Source organism: Myotis yumanensis, unplaced genomic scaffold, assembly GCF_028538775.1.
Source record: "Myotis yumanensis isolate MYYU_CA2020_CCGP unplaced genomic scaffold, mMyoYum1.0.hap1 SCAF_11, whole genome shotgun sequence".
In the NCBI taxonomy this organism is placed as follows: domain Eukaryota; kingdom Metazoa; phylum Chordata; class Mammalia; order Chiroptera; family Vespertilionidae; genus Myotis; species Myotis yumanensis.
This window is the reverse complement of record NW_027223762.1, coordinates 55,825,308-55,843,490: the sequence shown is the minus strand read 5'-3', so window position 1 is coordinate 55,843,490 and position 18,183 is coordinate 55,825,308. Positions and strand designations below refer to the sequence as shown.

At 44.4% G+C, this 18,183-nt stretch overlaps 1 protein-coding gene, 1 non-coding gene and 1 pseudogene across 2 annotated transcripts in view; 2 read left to right on the top strand and 1 right to left on the bottom strand.

The window, feature by feature from the left end:
• The window catches only part of ZNF892 (zinc finger protein 892), a 31,765-nt gene extending 13,811 nt beyond the window's left edge, over positions 1-17,954 (top strand). Inside the window, exons 1-5 of the mRNA XM_070429682.1 lie at positions 5,158-5,436; positions 6,163-6,236; positions 12,778-12,883; positions 13,419-13,505; positions 15,118-17,954. Of these exons, the coding sequence (XP_070285783.1) occupies positions 12,787-12,883; positions 13,419-13,505; positions 15,118-16,385 (1,452 nt within the window). The 5' untranslated portion in view covers positions 5,158-5,436; positions 6,163-6,236; positions 12,778-12,786 and the 3' untranslated portion in view covers positions 16,386-17,954. Of the gene's footprint in view, positions 5,437-6,162; positions 6,237-12,777; positions 12,884-13,418; positions 13,506-15,117 lie in introns of the transcript that reaches the window.
• Positions 10,832-11,911, bottom strand: LOC139020093 (ribosome biogenesis regulatory protein homolog; annotated as a pseudogene).
• LOC139020272 (U2 spliceosomal RNA) lies at positions 16,459-16,650 on the top strand. Its single transcript, XR_011473273.1, has one exon. It is a non-coding gene; the product is annotated as a U2 spliceosomal RNA (small nuclear RNA).
• Positions 17,955-18,183: the final 229 nt, after the last annotated feature.

Sequence of the window (18,183 nt, the reverse complement as noted above, 5' to 3'; positions counted from 1 at the left end):
TATTTAGAGAGAGTGGAAGGTAGAGAAACATCACCTGCAACGGGACACATGCCCTGACCAGGAATCGAGCGGGCAGGTGCATGGGATGACACCCAAATAACTGAGCCTCACCAGCCAAGGGATTTTTTTAAAAATGTGAAATACTGTTCCAATTCCTGCTTAAAGTTCTGAAGGGCCATTTTACCTTTTAATTGGTATCTCACAATAGGGCATGTAGTAGTGGAGGCCTTAAATTTTGAGGTTTTCATTACACCTAATGGCCATTAGTAGGATCCAATCTTGGAATCAGAAATTGGCCAAATTAGAAGTATGTCAGCATTCTTAAGACAAAAGGTGGAATACTTGGTACTGTTTGTAGTGTTTTAGCCTAAGACTTTGAAATTAGTTTTAAGGAAATGAAATAATCTCTCTGGTGCTTAAATAAGCCCTATCTAAATTGTAAAAGAATTGAATACTTAGCACACATATTAATAGAAGTACTCCACAAATCAACTCTTCAAAGGAAAGGTTCTGCAATGCTAGGAACTTTGAAATAAAGAGAGTATGGTAGAGAAAATCTGAGCACTGAATTAACAAATACCTATCTAGTCATGAGAACTTGAGTCCCAAACCAAATGCACGTTCTAGAACTAGGAAAATAAACATCAAGCTAATATTGATTTAGGACGGCAAATACTTTACACTGTTGTGCTAATAGCTTTTAGTCCACTCTACATGGAGCTTCATGGAGCTCTGATTTGGGTTATATGTTATTGTTCACTTCAGCTCCAAAAGACCCCTAGGTTCCCTGACCTTTGACTCTTCTCCCTCTAACCTGACCTTTAGTGAACCAAACTATCACCCAACTGTTCTTGTTTCTAGGGTGGTGGTTGTTTTTATCTTTGCTTTAATCTTATTGATGACTACTAGTAAGATTCCTTGATCTGGCCCTGATATTCCACTGATACTGTGGACATGCTGCCTTTCTCATCACATATTCACTCATAGCTACTAAAGAAAAAAATATTCATACCAAAAAGTTCAAAGTCCAGTTGCAATAGTCAGCTTCAGCCTGTGCAGCTAGGAGGATGGGTCCCAGGCTGAAGAAGTCAGCAATAATGAACCAGAAAATGGGGCTGTCTAATCTCAAATACCACCAAGTCAAAGTCAACTCCAGACAAAACTCATCTGAGTAGTCAGTACAAAAGTAGCATAGGTCAGAATATAACTGAAATCCAGGTCACCAAGTCCTATTATACATGATGTCCTCAACATCAGCATCTGTGAAACCAAATGCAGACTCCTAATGAGAATGAAGATTCCAAATGAGAATTCCTGCATAGTAATGAAGCTGTTGAGAGAGAGAGAGAGAGGCTGAGAGAGCATGAGCGCCAAGATAAGGACAGGATCCTCATGTCTAGGTGTGTTTTTTAAGAAGCACAACTACTTTAATTTTTTGGTGCCATGTTAGCACTCCAGCGGATGAAGGATGGAGAATTAACATGGCATTCTCTTCTTTCATCTTATTAATAAGCAGGGATCTGGGACTTTAGGAGGACAAATGGACTGATGGCGAAGCCCAGTTGCAGAGGCCACAAAAATCAGTCCCCATGGTAATCCAATATCTGGCCCCTGGTATAGTGCCCAAGCTTGTTGAACATGCCAGAGGTACTGTGTAAGGATGTAGATTTCTTTCCATCATTCATTTGTATTAAACCTGTGCAAAGTCTGCAGAAGAGGCAAATGACTAATTATCCTAGGATTAGCTGTTCAATGTATTGAGCCATTTTATAGAACCTCAGGATAAAGTAATTTGCAATAGCTAAAGTGCTGATAATGGGCATTGAGTTATGCTTACTATGCTGGAGGCTGTTAGTTGCCTAACTTGTAGTCATTATTCTTCTCTTCTTTAATAATAGGAACTCTGAGTCTGTTCTGAGCAGCAGAGTGCCCAACAATATTTCTCAGCCTCTCTTGCAGGGAAGTATTAGGACAATGAATTGCTGCTATATCAAATATCAGTCCAATGGTATATGGATATATTAAATACCAAGCCAATGATATCTATATATATAAAAGGCTAATATGCTAAGTGTCCATCCAGGTAATGATGTCACATAGCAATGCCCAGCTTCCTCTCCCTAGCAACTAGCCTCCTTGGAGTTTCTTCAGCCCAGGAACACAACTTGCTTTATAGCCAGGTGGAAACATTTCACACTGTAACCAAATGTCTGTGAAGCGTTTTCCCATGCCTCATCTCATTTGATCCTCACAGATGTCCTGGAGTAGGTAGATAGGAGACTAGGTGGAATCCTATTTTCTTTTCATTAGCTGGAAAATGGAGATTTAGAAAGCTTAGAAACTTGGCCCAACTGAAAATAAATAAGAAATGGTAGACTTTGAAAATGACTTGAGGTTTTCTCACTGCGCAGAATATAGTCAAACACTGCTGCAGTTAAATATTTTACCCTTTGTTCTCCCTGTGTGATCTACAGTAATAATTTGCTTCATGTTGATATTTACTGCTATGTTGCTGACAATTACCTGAAAGAGAAGTTGGGGTGCTTCATTGGGCTAGAAAAAGTTGAGTTAAATCAGAAAGCAGGTCTAATTAAGCAAGTTTATTCTATAGCTATAAAAGACTAAGTTACTCGCACATGTGCAATACATATAAAGCTCTCGCTGACGCCAATCGCATGTGTGTGTTTCATTCTATCATGTCAATCATGAATTTAGTTGACACTTCTGTTATAGAGAAAGGGCGATATTAAAATATTTCTTCTAATTAATTTCCTTTCAATGTGCACAAATTCATGCACCGGCCACTAGTATTGATATATTTGGAGTTTGTTGGACATGACTTCCAGCAAGGCACCTGTCAGGTGCAAGCTCCTCAGCGAGGGACTTAACCCTCCTGGATGACGGGAATCGGAACACGCATGTACAAGCAGGCAAGTGGGACATGCTTTATTCCGTACAAAAGCAGCCACAGTAGGCTGGTCAATAGCAGCTTATATGCGTGCTCAAACAAAAGTGGTGCTTTGACAAATGGTAACATCAGTATTTTGGTGTTACCATTTGGCAAAGGCACGTCTTCACAGTTTAATTAGGATTCCCAGGCTCAGAGTCCTGAACAGTCTGATTATGAGTCCCAGGCTCAGAGCGGCCTTGACCATCCAGTGCACTCTAAACAGGGACCCCACAGCACCTTAAAAGACTGGGGGACAGCTAAAAACTCCCTTTTCCTCTTGTCCTTCCCTTCTTTCTACATGGAATGTGAATAATGGCTGAAGATATAAATTGGCAGTTGACCATATTTGGATGGTATAGGTTTCCCCTATTATCACTGAGCCCTTGGACATTCCAACATTTAGTTGGTTCCCAAATGAGCACCTTCAGTATCACTTGGGTACTTCTTAGAAATACAAATCCTCAGGCCCAGTGTTCAAGGAGCCATCCAGGTGATTCTGATCATGCAACAGACAATTTGAGAAACACTGGTTTGGAGGCTGGGAAGAGGAGGATCTACACAGTGGTTCTCAACCTTCTTGCCCTTTAAATACAGTTCCTCATGGTGTGACCCAACCATAAAATTATTTTCGTTGCTACGTCATAACTGTCATGAATCATAATGTAAATATCTGATATGCAGAATGGTCTTAGGCAACCCCTGTGAAAGGATCATTCGACTGCCAAAGTGGTTGAGGCCCACAGGTTGAGAACCACTGATAAAGGAGATTAAGGAGTGACCAGTCAAGGAAGGAATAATCAGTTTTATCAAATACTGTTGGTAGGTAAATTGAGAGGATGGAGAACTGACCAATGATTTGGTAAAAAAAAAAAAAAAGGGAGGGGGATTTCTGTGGTTAATAAAAATTAGGATATTTCCTGGTATTCCAGACATGTCAGCTGGTGGGACCTTACACACTAGTACACACTATTTTTTCTGCTGATGGAAGGGGGTGGGGACTCCCTTCGGAGCTTCTTTGAGTCAACAGGTTTGTATTCTCCATATGTCCCCTCTCCTCCAGGCCTAGCCGATTAGGCCAAAAGCAGACCACCTAGAGACCAGTTAGGAGGTCAGTGTGGCTATCTGTGCTGCAGAAACCAAATACAATAGGGGTTTATACACAATACCAGTTTACACCTCACTCATGTTAAAAAGCACAAGATCTGTTCCACCAAACTGTCAGGGGCACTTCTTTGTTTTGTTGGTTCGCCATTCCTAGGGTCTTAACCTTGTCCACCTGCTCATGACCACTTGTCCGTGTTCCAGCCAGCATGCAGGCGCTTTCCTCTTCACTGTAAAAACCGCTCTTCCTTCCATCTCCCTGGCAAGAGGCGGGGGTGCCGAGAAACGTCATCGTTACTCTGGGAAGCCTAAGGCCTGGCTAAAACTGCGGATTCTATTGGTGCCAAACAAACCTTGTGGCTTGTAGCGAAACACGGGCAGTCTTGCTGATTTGATTTTCTTTCTTGGGATTTGATCTGGGTGGAAAATTAGTTACTTTATAGTGGGAGGATAAGCAAGAGCATGCAACAGCCTGGAGATACCGACTCCCTGCCGGCGGCTCCTAGAGCTGCTGGGGAGTCTGGAGGCGCTGCAGGTTCATCTCCTTGCGGTCCGCGGGACCTGTGGGGACCTGGCTTTTTCTGGGTTGAGGTAATTTCCGGGGCTGAGGTCCTACTTTCCCTTATTCCGAGGTGCAGCCCGGAATAAACATCCCGGGTTACTCGGGGTGATCTCCGTCCCCACCACAAGGGGCCTAAAGCCGGGGAGACGCAGTAGAGGGGACGCGATGCAGGCGCCTCTCCTCAGAGCGAGGTCAGCAGCCGAGGCGGGAATCCTGTGGTTGGGGGCGCGGCCCTCCGCGGGGTCCAGTTGCAGGGAGGGTTCCGAGCGAGGTGCCTTTCGGCGCGGCCGAGGGCATCCTTCGGGGCCAGAGCCCAGAGACGGCCTAGAAGAAGGGGTAACCTTTCTTGTGCCTGGAAGGCGACTTCCGAGCGGCCGAGCACTCCCGGGGGCCTGCACTCGGTGGCGGGGTGCGAGGCCGTGACAGCGGAAAACTGCCTGCCTGGAATGCCCGGGAGCCTCTGGAAGCAGCGTCCGGTGACGTGCTACACCGCGCAGAGGGTTCTGGGAGTTGTAGTTCGACCTTGTTTTCGGGCTGGCGGGTCTTGGCCCCGCCGGCTCCTAGATGCCTCTGACTCTGGCCCGGCTTCCTCAGTGTCTAGCGTGAGATCGAGCCTGGGGTGGAGGAGGGCTGAGCGCGGGTCCTCTAAACCGAGTGGCTGGAGGGAGCGCGCAGGGAGCCCCCCGGGTAGGCGCCCGGCGGCCCGGTGAGGGTCGCGCGCGTCCCCGGGCCTCTGGGTGGACAGAGCGGTGGACCCTGGTCTCGCGGTGGGGGCCTCCTGCACGGCCCCGGGAAGGAGTCGCCGTTCAGCCTGGGGGCAGAGGTGAGAATTTCGGAGGAATGCGCGGCGCCTACTGTAGAGATGAAAGGAGAAAGGCTGCCCTCTGGCTGGGGCCGGCTCCAATGGGCAGCATCCGACTTCTCTGGGAGAGCCCCTTCCCGAAGCGAGAGCCGCTACCTGCATTGCCTGCTTGCCTGTAGGGTGCGCCCGCCTCCTTGCCCCCAAATCTACAGATCGATTTGGCTTTTGATAACGACTAACTCTTGTTGGGAAGGAGATACGACCCTTTTGGCAGATGGGGAAAGTGAGGATTTGAGAAGTCACAGGATTTGTCTAGAATCCTTGATATTTCCCTTCATGACCCATCGCTTTACTGCGAAAGCAAGTATTGTATCCGAAAAACCAGTGCTCAAAAAGAATTTAGCCTTCCTCCCTCCAGTGAGCCTGGAATAGAGCCGGAGTGAATCCTTAAGGGAGACAGGGATTGACACAGGTTCTTTGATTATTATTTTGACTATCGCTCAGCAGATGACAGAAATATGTGTTTAACTTATGTGTCTAGAGGAGTTCTTTTGAAGTTTAAGGGAGCGGAGGATAGGAGGAGCCTGAGGCAGCCATGGTCACGGCCGTCTTGATTCAGAGATGTTGTGGGGTTATCCCTTGGTTCCCTGGGTGATTCTTTTAGGTGACAAGTAGATGTGTGTGGCAGGTTTAGCGAGTTCACTGCAAGGCAAGAGTAATCATCCTGGCTCCTTTCTCCACTTCTAGGGTCACTTTCTGAGGACTCCGGCCTTCTCCATGCTGGGAACCCAGAAGAAAGGGGCGTGCTCGCTGCAGCCCAGGTGGGTCTAGATTACTTCTTTTCCCCCTTCTGTTCTCAGATCATGGATATGGTTTCTTCCATTGTTATGGAATTGCTCAGGTCTGAGTCCTAGACCATGGTGTTTACCCTGATAAACTTAGGAGAGATGAACTTCATGACACATGTCCCTCACTGTGCAGAACTTTCCCTCCTGGCATTACTTCTCCCCTCCCCACTTAGTGCTTAGTGCACACTTAGTAGCTCTGCAGTAATGTAATTGGCCTCATGGTGAAAGGCAAAGTAATAAAAGCCACTTGCTCCTATCTCATGAAGTTAACGAGGAGGTAAGATGTAGATAAGTAAAATAATTCAATAGCAAGAAGAAATATACATACATATTTTTAAATGCAGAAATGACTGCAGGGACAAGTCATAATAGAACCTGGAAGAGGTTTGCCATCCTCTAGAATATTGGGGGGGAAAAGGCTGGGATCAAAAGCTGCACTTTCAAAAACAAGAGAGAGTATGAAGTTGGAGGGTAGAATATAGGAATGTTCCAAGAGAGACCAGCTTTGGCAAAGAAAAGTCTCCAAGTGATGAGAGAGTTGGAGGTCTTTAAGGGGTGTGGGTGTGTATCTCTGTGGAGTGAGCAGGAGTGTGGTGAGGGAAGCTGGGGTATGTTGTAGCCAGACCACAGGAAAACCTACACTGGGTCTTATTCCCAAGGCCCACAGGATGGAATGTACCACGGCCGATTGGAGAGAGAAGATTGGTCAAAATGCTTCTCTAGGGGCTGGCCTAGGACACCGAGAAAGGCAGACCCGGGGTAAAGGCTCTGGAACCACTTTTTAGCCTCAACCCTGGCCTCATAGCACACAGGTGCAGAAGGTTCGTGTAAAACTCTGGGAGAAAACACCAGTACTGGTTCTCATGTGTGAATTTGTAGATTTCCTTCAGAGGAAAGGAAGGCTGGAGGGAAAGTCGGTAGCATCTGCTGGACAGTGTCTGCTTAGTCTGCCCATGCCCCCAGCGCCAGCACATGCACACAGAGTGGTAGCTCCATGAATGAATTTGATTACTGAGGTTTTCTCAGGGAACTGATGTCTGAAAGGAACTGCCAGTTTGTCTGTTATTGTGAGCATTGTTTGTAAAGAAAGACGACTATAAATTACAGTTGCCCCTTGAACAACACGGTTTGAATTGCACAGGTCCAATTATATGCCAGTTTTTTTTCAATCCTATATAAAAGCATAATATGCAAATCGACCAAAGGGCAGAACAACTGGTCACTATGATGCACACTGACCACCAGGAGGCAGATGCTCAACGCAGGAGCTGCTCCTTGGTGGTCAGTGTGCTCCCACAGGGGGAGCGCTGCTCAGCCAGACGGCTAGCTAGCCATGTGACGGTGGTGGGAGCCTTTCCTGTTTCTGCTGCAGGCGGGCAGTAAGGAGCGAGGGGTCCTGGACTGCAAGAGGGATGTCTGCCTGCCAGCTTAGGGGGCTTAGCTGGCAGGCAGACATCCCTCTAGGGGTCCCAGACTGCGAGAAGGTGCAGGTCAGGCTGAGGCCCTCCAACCCCCCAGTGCATGAATCTTGTGCACCGGGCCTCTAGTATATACTATAAATATATTTTCCTAGTGATTTCCTTAATAAAATTTTCTTTAGCTTACTTAAAAATACAGTATACAATATGTGTAACATACAAAAATGTGTTAATCGACTTTATGTTATTGGTAAGGATAGGCTATTAGTAGTTAAATCTTGGGGAAGTCAAAAGTTACATGTGAATTTTCAGCTTTGCAGGTGGAATATCAACACTCCTAATCTCCCTGTTGTTCAAGGGTCAACTATGTTTTGCTTGTGTTGATCACTCCTGAAGTGTTTGGCCTTAAGGGACCATCAACTAAAATAAGAGAGTAGTGATTTCATACTTCAAGTATTAGAATAATGAATTAAATTATTTTGGGCAGGGGATTTTCAAAGTAGGTAGTTCTTTAAATGTATTTCATTATGTGAATTGTTTGATCAGCTGTTCTTGAAGAGCTATGTCATACACTTTACAATACTGAATATAAACAGTTAATCTTTATATTCATACATACGTTCAGGGAGCTATGACAACAGTGGTGGTTCAAAAAGGGATAAGACTGGTTCATTTGCTAGCATCCCTAGGGACTGATCTATTTTAATGTGTCTCATTTAAGTTGAATTTGTATAGAAATTTTTTACAGAATTAGAAAAATGATTAGACATTTCACTTAGCAGCAGTAAGCAGACTCAGCTATACATTCAAAGGAGCATTACCCACCCTGCTCCCTTGCCCCACATTTTAGCAGACAGTCTAAACTTTGTGCCTAACGTCTAGATCAAGCTTAGGCTAGAGTAAACATTCCTGCAATGTTTTCAGTGTTTGACACACTTTTTTTTAAAAGATACAGACACACTTTTTAAAAATATATATTTTATTGATTTTTTTAGAGAGGAAGGGAGAGGGATAGAGAGTTATAAACATCAATGAGAGAGGAACATCTATTAGCTGCCTCCTGCACACTCCCACTGGGGATGTGTCCGCAACCAAGGTACATGCCCTTGACGGGAATCGAACCCGGAACCCTTGAGTCTGCAGGTTGATGCTCTATCCACTGAGCCAAACCAATTAGAGCTACAGACACACTTTTATTAAATAACTTCACAAAAATTACTTTTAAGGCCAATTCTGAGAATGTAACCTTTCTGTGTGCCCCCACAAAAGGTAATTTTTGTGTATTTCTTTATTGATAAATACACAAGATTGTTATGAAAATAACGTTGAAATCGATCTATTTTAAGTCTCTGAAATATCAACAGCTCTCCTTCACATCACACTCAAAATTTAAAAAAAGAAAAAAAGGCTGTTTCATTCCCAGTTTTGACCAAATTTTTCTATAATTCTTCTTCTTTTTTTTAATCCTCACCCGAGGATATTTTTTCCATTGATTTCTAGAGAGAGTGGACTGGGAATCGAACCTGTGACCCTTCAGCCTGCAGGCTGATACTCTAACCACTAAATAAAACTGGCCAGGGCCTTTTCCTAATTCTTATGTCCCCAAATACATCCTTTTAATCAGAGGTGACCAATCTTTTGGACCTCACAGACCACCAATGGTCCGTGGACCACCGGTTGGCAACCACTGCTTTAAATCTCCATCCAAAGACTTGATTGTTGGAAAACATTAATTTGTAAAGTCCAATGCTTACATACTCTCTTTTTCCCCCCACTTTATTTTATTTCAAGAAAAACTTTTAAATATAATAATGTTACATGCAGTAAACCTTAATATTTCAAGAAAAATGAACTTAAATATAATAATGTTACATGCAATAAATAATATCTCAAGAAAAATGATTTTAAATATGATAATGTTACATGCAATAAACACTAATTGTTCAAGAAAAATAATCTTATATAATATTACATGCAGTAAACATTAATTTTTAAGAATAAAAGGATTTTAAGTATAATAATATTACCAAAACTGCTAACATAGTATCCTATCACAAAAGTTGTAGGAAATATTAAAAATCTGAAAATAACAGGATGGGTTACTTCTATTATATTCTAGAATACTTTTCCCCCTCTGGCTCTATTTTTGTTCATTGGTTTATGTTGTTCATTATATTTCACAAATGAGTGAGATCTTGTGATATTTATCTTTCTCTGGCTGGCTTATTTCACTTAGCAAGATGCTCTCCAGGTCCATCCATGCTGTTGCAAATGGTAAGAGTTCCTTCTTTTTTATAGCACCGTAGTATTCCATCGTGTAGATGTACCACAGTTTTCTAATCCACTCATCTGCTGATGGGCACTTGGGCTGTTTCCAAATCTTAGCTATTGTAAATTGTGCTGCTAAGAACATAGGGGTGCATATATCTTTTCTGATTGGTGTTTCTGATTTCTTGGGATATATTTCTAGAAGTGGGACCACTGGGTCAAATGGGAGTTCCATTTTTAATTTTTTGAGAAAACTCCTTACTGTTTTCCACAGTGGTTGCACCAGTCTGCATTCCCACCAGTAGTGCACGAGGGTTCCTTTTTCTCTGCATCCTTACCAGCACTTGTCATTTGTTGATTTGTTGATGATAGCCATTCTGACAGGTGTGAGATGATACCTCATTGTCGTTTTGGTTTGCATCTCTCGGATGATTAATGACTTTGAGCATGTTTTCATGTCTCTTGGCCTCCCTCAAAGCTGAGATATCTCTCCGGGACTTCAGTTGCTGTCTGTGGGTGCCTGGCCAGCCCTTTCATGCCTCCGCCCCTCCTCCCAGTCTCTATGTGGTCTCCACCTTTGGTTCTTAGATATCAGGATTCTCTTCTGTTGAGTTTTCCATTGATTGTTTAGGAAGCCTTTCCGTATTTCAGTTGTATTTCCAGCTTGTTCCTGGGAGCATGTCCATGCAGCATCCACCTACTCTGCCGCCATTTTTAATCCCTTATATACTATCTTGAGGGAAGGGCAGTCCTATTGCTTCAACCTCAAGCTCAATGAAGGCAGTGGCCACCTTCTTCTGCATCCCCCTACAGGACTTAGACCTTAACATTTAGAATAGTTCTTGGTTTACTAGCATAGGCAGGCAGGTTGGAGAGTGAACTTTACTTCCTCCTCTTTCCTCCTTGGTGTTTCCCTCCTTTCCTCTTGCACCCAAGCCAGGTAGCCCAGAATTCATCTTGCCTCCCAAGCCTCCTTAGCTCTCCCCCTTCCGTCCCCCTGGGTGGGTGGACCCCCCTTCCTCTTGCCTCCAGGACCCTGCCCCCCTTTCTCTTGCTCATTTGGCTCATTTTCCTCCTCTTGGCCACTTCCTTCTGGTCCTCCTCTCTCATCTGCTTATAAGTGGCCCTCATCACGTCCACCTGAGGCTTTTTGCCGTTCATGACTCAGCATCTCCGACTGGCTTTTTTTCTCCCCAGCAAAGTCCTTGAAAGAGCTTGAAACTTCCTCTTCTTGCCAGATCCTTGGGGCACCTTCTCTTTGGGAGGTGCACCTGGAAGTGCCCCACAGAAGCAGTGGAGACCTTGGCCACTTGCAAGCCATGGCCCTGCTCCTCCTTACTTTGGTGTCTGGTAGGGTGCATGTCGGCCTGTGCACATGGGCTAAATTATGCAGCCGGTTCCGCTCGTTCTTGGCCACCTGTTTCTTCTTAGCCTGAATCTACTTGGTGAACAGATCCTCCAAGGGGTCAGCATTGCTGGACACCTTGATCAGCCTTTCCTTGGTGTTGTCGCGGGCGTGCTGGTAGCCCCAGTGGCGCCACCATGGCCACTCACCTCACCCCACAACAGAGTGGTTTTCTTCTTGGGTCAAATGCCCTTGAGGCGTGCGAACTGCTGCCAGCTTATAAGCTGCATGGCCAGGGCACCAACTTCTTGTGCGGCAGGCAAGTGGTGGGCTCTGGCAGCCACACCACCAGTGCCTCCTCCTTGAGCTCCATGGTTGCTGAGCAGCTGCATGTTGTCCCGCACCAAGGCCCACAGTTCACTCACCAAGGCCCACAGTTCAGCCTCCAGGTGTGGATCCCTGCACTGCAGGCCCATGAAGGGCTTCCAGTCAGAGGCCAGCAGGTTACCCGGGTGGAACTCCAGCTCCAGCTCCTGGTGCACCATGATGCACTGCAACTTCTTGGCTTCATCCTGCTCGGCCTTTGCCAGAAGCTTCTCCATGCTCTGTACCTCCATGGCTCCAGTTTGGCTCACTAGCTCTGGAAGACAGATCCTGTTTGATACACTTCTGTTCCCCTCCCCACCTCTGTTCCCACGCGCACTTTCATAGAACATCCCATTTAAAACGTTGTTTCTATTGATTCCTGTTCAAGTGTTCCTTCCTTCCTTCCTTCAACTGTCTGACCGATACAGTGTGCCAGATACCAGGGCTGCTTCAGTGAGGGAAAACAGGACTGGCCTCCACTCTCCAGGTGCTTAATGGTGAATGAGACAGAGAGATGTTGATCAGAAAGTCTCCTCAATGTGTGCATGATCTAAGAGAAGGGAAGGAACATGGTGCTACAACCCAGAGAGTCCGGGAAGGCTTCCCTGAAGGGTAACACCTGAGCTGAGATCTGAAATGTGAGTGGGATTTGGAGAGCTGAAGGGTGCGCAAGGGGAGAGCATTGTGGAAAGGCGGCCACACACAGCCCAGAGATTGCAGAAGGAGCAGTGTATGGTGGAGTTGAGGGCAGATGACAGGAGGGAGTCAGACCCATCAGGGCCTCTATGATGCTGGCAATTCAGATATGTCAAAGACAAGTCATAGTGCTTCTTTTAAGTGGAAAGGTATGTACGTATAAGAAAAAACATACTGTATATAGGGTTCAGTACTGTCTGCAGTTTCAGGCATCTGCTGTGGATCTTAGAACATGTTCCTCACAAATAAGGGGCGACTATTATACACCAGAGAATCTTAGTGTTGGAAGGGATGTTAGAGGTCATTTTGTCTAGCCTTCCCATCCTTCATGTCTTCCTTCTTCTGTCTGTCACTTTGAGTCCTTCCCAGAGACCTCTGGAAGGTGGTCCTTTGGTGAGCATGGATGTATTTGGTTTTTCAGGAGTCGCTCATGATCAGGGATATGGCTGAGGCTCTCGCCCAGTGGGGACAGCTGAACCCTCCGCAGGGAGATGTGCCTGAGAAGCATAGGAATCTGGTCTTGCTGGGTAAGGATAGCTCCTTGGTCCCTGTGAGCTTTGCTTCCTCAGTTCCAAGGAACTCGGAGGTTCTTAGATTAACCAGTTAACTGCCATGATATTTTGAATTTAATTTAAAAAAGGTCACTTGTACCTATAGACGCTTATGGCATACAAATGGTTAAAAGAGTCTTAATTCCTAAAAGGCCTGAGACATGTAATTTCTGCTTTTTGTTTCTGGATATTGTTAACCCCTAGAGTTAGAAATGGACTCCTTTTTATTGAATTAGTAATAACCTTCCTTTCTATTATCTGACCAAAGATATTAAGATGAAGTTCTAGTAAAAATACCTCTTAAGAAGTGGGTGCTTATTATTTTAATAGGGAGAGGTAGAAATAGGGACTTAATTGTTCTGAACTCAAATAGTCCCTGTATAAACCTTCCTGTCTCCTGAGCACTGGTGAGGGAGAAATCCAGAACCCACCTCTCATATAGTGTCTTTCCTAATGACCAAAGAGCTAATCCTGGGCTTTTTACCAGACTTCTTTTTCTTTGCATGAACAGGGCTTCCAATTTCCAAGCCTGATGTAATCTCTCAGTTGGAGTCTGGGGAGAAGTTGGAGAGAGAAGTCTCAAAAACCACTAGTCCAGGTGAGTGCGTGTTGGAAACAGAGAACTTAAAACCCTCATGGCCATTGAAATGCTTGTGAAGGAGCCTTTCAGATTTTGCTAGACCATAGAAAAGTTGAAGTCCCTTTCTCCTGTGCCACACTTTACCCTCTGTGGATGATGATCCTATATAATAAAAGGCTAATATGCAAATCGACCAAATTGCGGAACGACCGGTTGCTATGACGTGCACTGACCACCCAGGGGCAGACACTCAACACAGGGGCTTCCCTGGATGGTCATTGTGCTCCCACAGGGGGAGCACTGCTCAGCCAGAAGTGGGGAGCGGGCTTAAACTGTCAGTCGGACATCCACTATGGGCTCCTGGACTGCAAAAGGACACAGGCTGGGCTGAGGGGCCCGCACCCCCCACCCCCCACCCCCTGAGTGCACAAATTTTGTGCAATGGGCCTCTAGTCTGTTATAAGTTCATAATTTTATATTTTGGAAAGTACTTTCTACTCTTTTAAACCAATCCCCCCTCTCCCCAATAAGATGAAATGAAAGTAGCATTTTAATGTATGTTAATAATTTGCATGGGTGCAAGGTTCTAAACCAGGCTTTTCATGTTATTTTACCACTGAGGGTAGTGTGACTCTTTGTCTAACAGCAATGGCTATAAATTGATCTCTGAATTTCCCCTTGCTTTCTTCTATTTAAGCGGAGGCAGCATAGCATGTGGTTATGAGTTCAGACTTTGGACCCAGCCTTCCAGGTCCAAAGCCAAAATTTCAGCTACTCAAGCTCTGTGACCTGTAATAAGTTAATTATTCTCTTAGCTGGAAGTCCATTTGCCTGTAACCTGTATCTATTTATTTGTCCTTTAAAATCTCAGGCACTTCCCTAATTAGGATATGTAGTTGAGAACATTTGATCATATTGACTTATTGTATATACCATCATGGTTGGAATGGATATTAAAGACTATTTAAGCCTGGAAATGTTTAAATGTTTTTTAGCAGTGAAGCTTCCCCTCCAAACCCTTACTAAAAAGGCTAGCATTTGGGGGTAGCAATTCTGACAGGTTGGGGACCAATCTGAGTACATGGGGATTTGACCTTCCCCTCTCTACATGCTATTCATTAAAAAAAAAAAAAATTTAGTTTTATTTTACTCTTTGCAGTTTGTGGGGTATAGTCTGTTAGCATTGAGTGGGATATTTTGGAATGGGAAAAGATTGGCAGAAGGAGATCAGCTAATGATGGTCATTCTCAAGGTGTGAAGTGATAATGCCATGGTGTGGTGCTGGCAGTGGGCAGTCTCTGGGGAACTATATTTCTCTGATCCCAGCCCTGTTTCCCCAGACTGTTTTTTATCACCTCTGCTTAGTCTTGTTCCATTAGTTTTTCTCTTTTCCTAGCCACTGGACAGAGGAATTGTGAAGGCCTACTCACCCTCTCCCTGTATGCAGCTGTACTTCTTTGCCCAGTCATCTTTCTTTTCTCATGTTCTCTTAAGATTGCAAGGCTGTTTTGAGAGCTTTTAAGTTCATGTGTTCCCTGTAGCATTTTTTGTTTGTTTTACTGTTCCCACCACAGTAATTACCTTACTCTCGGTTTAGGAAATGATACATGTCCATTTTTGTTTCTGTTAGACTGGGAGATAAGACCAGAAGGCAAGGAGCTAACTCGAGAGCAGGATGTTTCTGGAGAAGATTCAGCCCCTGGAGTGTTAATTGAAAGATTTCCAAAGGAAGGTGACAGTGGATGTGAGGATTCTCTAGAGAGTCAGCAAGAAAACCAGGAGAAACATTTAATACAAGAAGTTGTCACTCAGAAGAAATCTGGGGAGAGAAGTTACCAGTGTGATGAATTTGGAAGAAATTTTAGCCGGAGGTCATTACTTGTTCAGCAGCAAGGAGAAAGACTACGTAACTGTGATTCATTGAAAAAGAACCTAAAACAAAATTCAGATCTAATGAGGCATAAGAGAATTTGTGCAGGGAAAAAACCCTGGAAGTGTAATGAGTGTGAGAAAGCCTTTAGTTACTACTCAGCTTTTGTTTTGCATCAGAGAATTCACACAGGAGAAAAGCCCTATGAGTGTAATGAGTGTGGCAAAGCCTTTAGCCAGAGCATACACCTTACTCTCCACCAGAGAATTCATACCGGAGAAAAGCCCTACAAATGTCACGAATGTGGGAAAGCCTTTAGTCACCGCTCAGCCCTTATTCGCCATCACATAATTCACACTGGAGAGAAACCCTATGAATGCAATGAATGTGGGAAGGCCTTTAATCAGAGCTCCTATCTCACTCAACATCAGCGAATTCACACCGGAGAGAAACCTTATGAGTGTAATGAATGTGGGAAGGCCTTCAGCCAAAGCACATTTCTTACCCAGCATCAGGTCATTCACACTGGAGAGAAACCCTACAAGTGTAACGAATGTGGGAAAGCTTTCAGTGATCGTTCAGGCCTCATCCAGCACCAGAGAACTCATACTGGGGAGAGGCCTTATGAGTGTAATGAATGTGGGAAAGCCTTTGGCTACTGTTCAGCCCTGACTCAACACCAGAGAACTCACACAGGGGAGAAACCCTATAAATGCAGTGATTGTGCCAAAGCCTTCAGTGACCGCTCAGCCCTCATCCGTCATCAAAGAACACACACTGGAGAGAAACCTTACAAATGTAATGATTGTGGGAAAGCCTTCAGCCAGAGCTCATCTCTCACAAAGCACCAGAAAACTCACACTGGAGAAAAACCTTATAAGTGTAAGGAATGTGGAAAAGCCTTCAGCCAGAGTTCATCCCTTTCTCAACATCAGAAAACTCATGCTGGAGGGAAAACCAAAGAATATGGAAAAGTCTTTAGTGAGCATTCAGCCTTTGGCCAGCAAAATAGAATCCATAATGGTTAAGGACTGTAAATTTTTTTTCCTGGGTGTGACTAATCATCTGAGTAGTTATCTCAATCAACAATTCTTGAGGGCAATCGCTTCTCGGCCTTTTGGCTAAGATCAAGTGTAGTAACAATTCTTGAGGGGACAATTGTTGATTGAGATAACTACTCAGATGATTACTCACATCCTGGGAAAAATGAGGCTTGTGAGTTAGCCAGTCACAAAGTTCCCATGAGGGCAGCTTCCCCTGAATCCACAGCACATTGGCCTGGCAGTTCACTTTTGCACTTTGTGTCTTTTAGACCTTGCTTATTGAGACAGCTACTGAAAATCATGTTAATTACCAGGGTCAGACCTGTAGTCTAGAAAGGGGGAGTACAGAGGGGCCTTTGATGTTTTCTGTGTTTTAAGCTGAGTTACTTGATAATGCGCTTATATATGAAGATTTACCTTCATTGTATGTAGTTTGTACTTTAGACTTTTTCATACCTTAGTAAAATTTAGTTGTAGGCCTGAACTGACACTGAATATTAGGTTGTGAAAATTTGAAAAGACTTTGAAATACTTGCCTTTCACCAATTTATCCTTGGGTAGAAGAAGATGACATGATATATATTTTTTTTAATTGAAACTTTGAAGGTTATTATTAGAAATGTTTTGAGTGCTGTGTTTTTAATTTTTGAATTTGACTAAGATATATCTTTGTGTAGATTTCTTTGGGTTTATCCTGTTTGCTAAGCTTGAATCTGTAGGTTTATGTCTTTTGCTAAATTGGGGGAATTTTCAGCTATCATTTCTTTGAATACATTTTCAGCCTCCACCTCCCAAACCTTCTCTCCTTCCAGGATGCTGAAACAAATGTTAGGTCGTTGCTTGTAATATCACAGGTTCCTGAGACTCTATTCATTATTTTTCACTATATGTTTATCTTAATCTGCTCAGGCTGTCATTAAAATAACATGCCATAGCCTGGGTGGTTCAAACAACAGAAAATAACAGGCCATAGACTGGGTGGTTCAAACAACCAAGATCTAGGTGTCAGCTTCGGTCTCTGGTCCTGGATCTCTTCCTGGCTTTCTTGCCTGTTGTATCCTCACATGGCCTTTCCTTGATGTATGCCTGTGGAAAGAGAGGCAAGATCTCTCTTCCTTAGCTTTAAAGGCCACCAGTCCTATCAGATTAGGACCCCAACCTTATGACCTCATTTAACCTTAATTACCTCTAAAAAGTCCTTTCTCCAAATACTGTCACATTTGGAAGTAGCATTCAGCATATGAATTTGGGAGGGACACAATTCATAGCATTTGCCCCTGGCCCCCCAAATTCACATTCTTCTCACATGCAAAATACATTCATTTCATCCCAACAACTCTCAAAGTCTTAACTTATGTTAGCATCAACCCTAACGTCCACAGTTTCACCTACATATCACGTAAAGCAGGTATGGGTTAGACTCAAGGTACATTTCAGACTCAAGGCAGATTCCTCTCCGCTGTGAACTTGTGAAACCAGACCAATGGTGGGTCAGGCACAGGACAGATGATCCACTCTAAAAGGAGAGGAAGGAAGGAAGGAAGGAAGGAAGGGAGGGAGGGAGGGAAGGAAGGAGGGAGGGAGGGAGGAAGGGAAGGAGGGAGGGAGGGAGGAAGGGAAGGAGGGAGGGAGGGAGGAAGGGAGGAAGGAAGGAAGAGAGGAAGGAAGGAGTAAATAGGTCCCAAGCAAGTCCAAAACCCAGTGGGCAATTCCATCAGATCTTGATGCCTTACCTTCCAGATTCACTGAAGCAGGGGTTCCACCTTCACAATCCTCTGCTTCA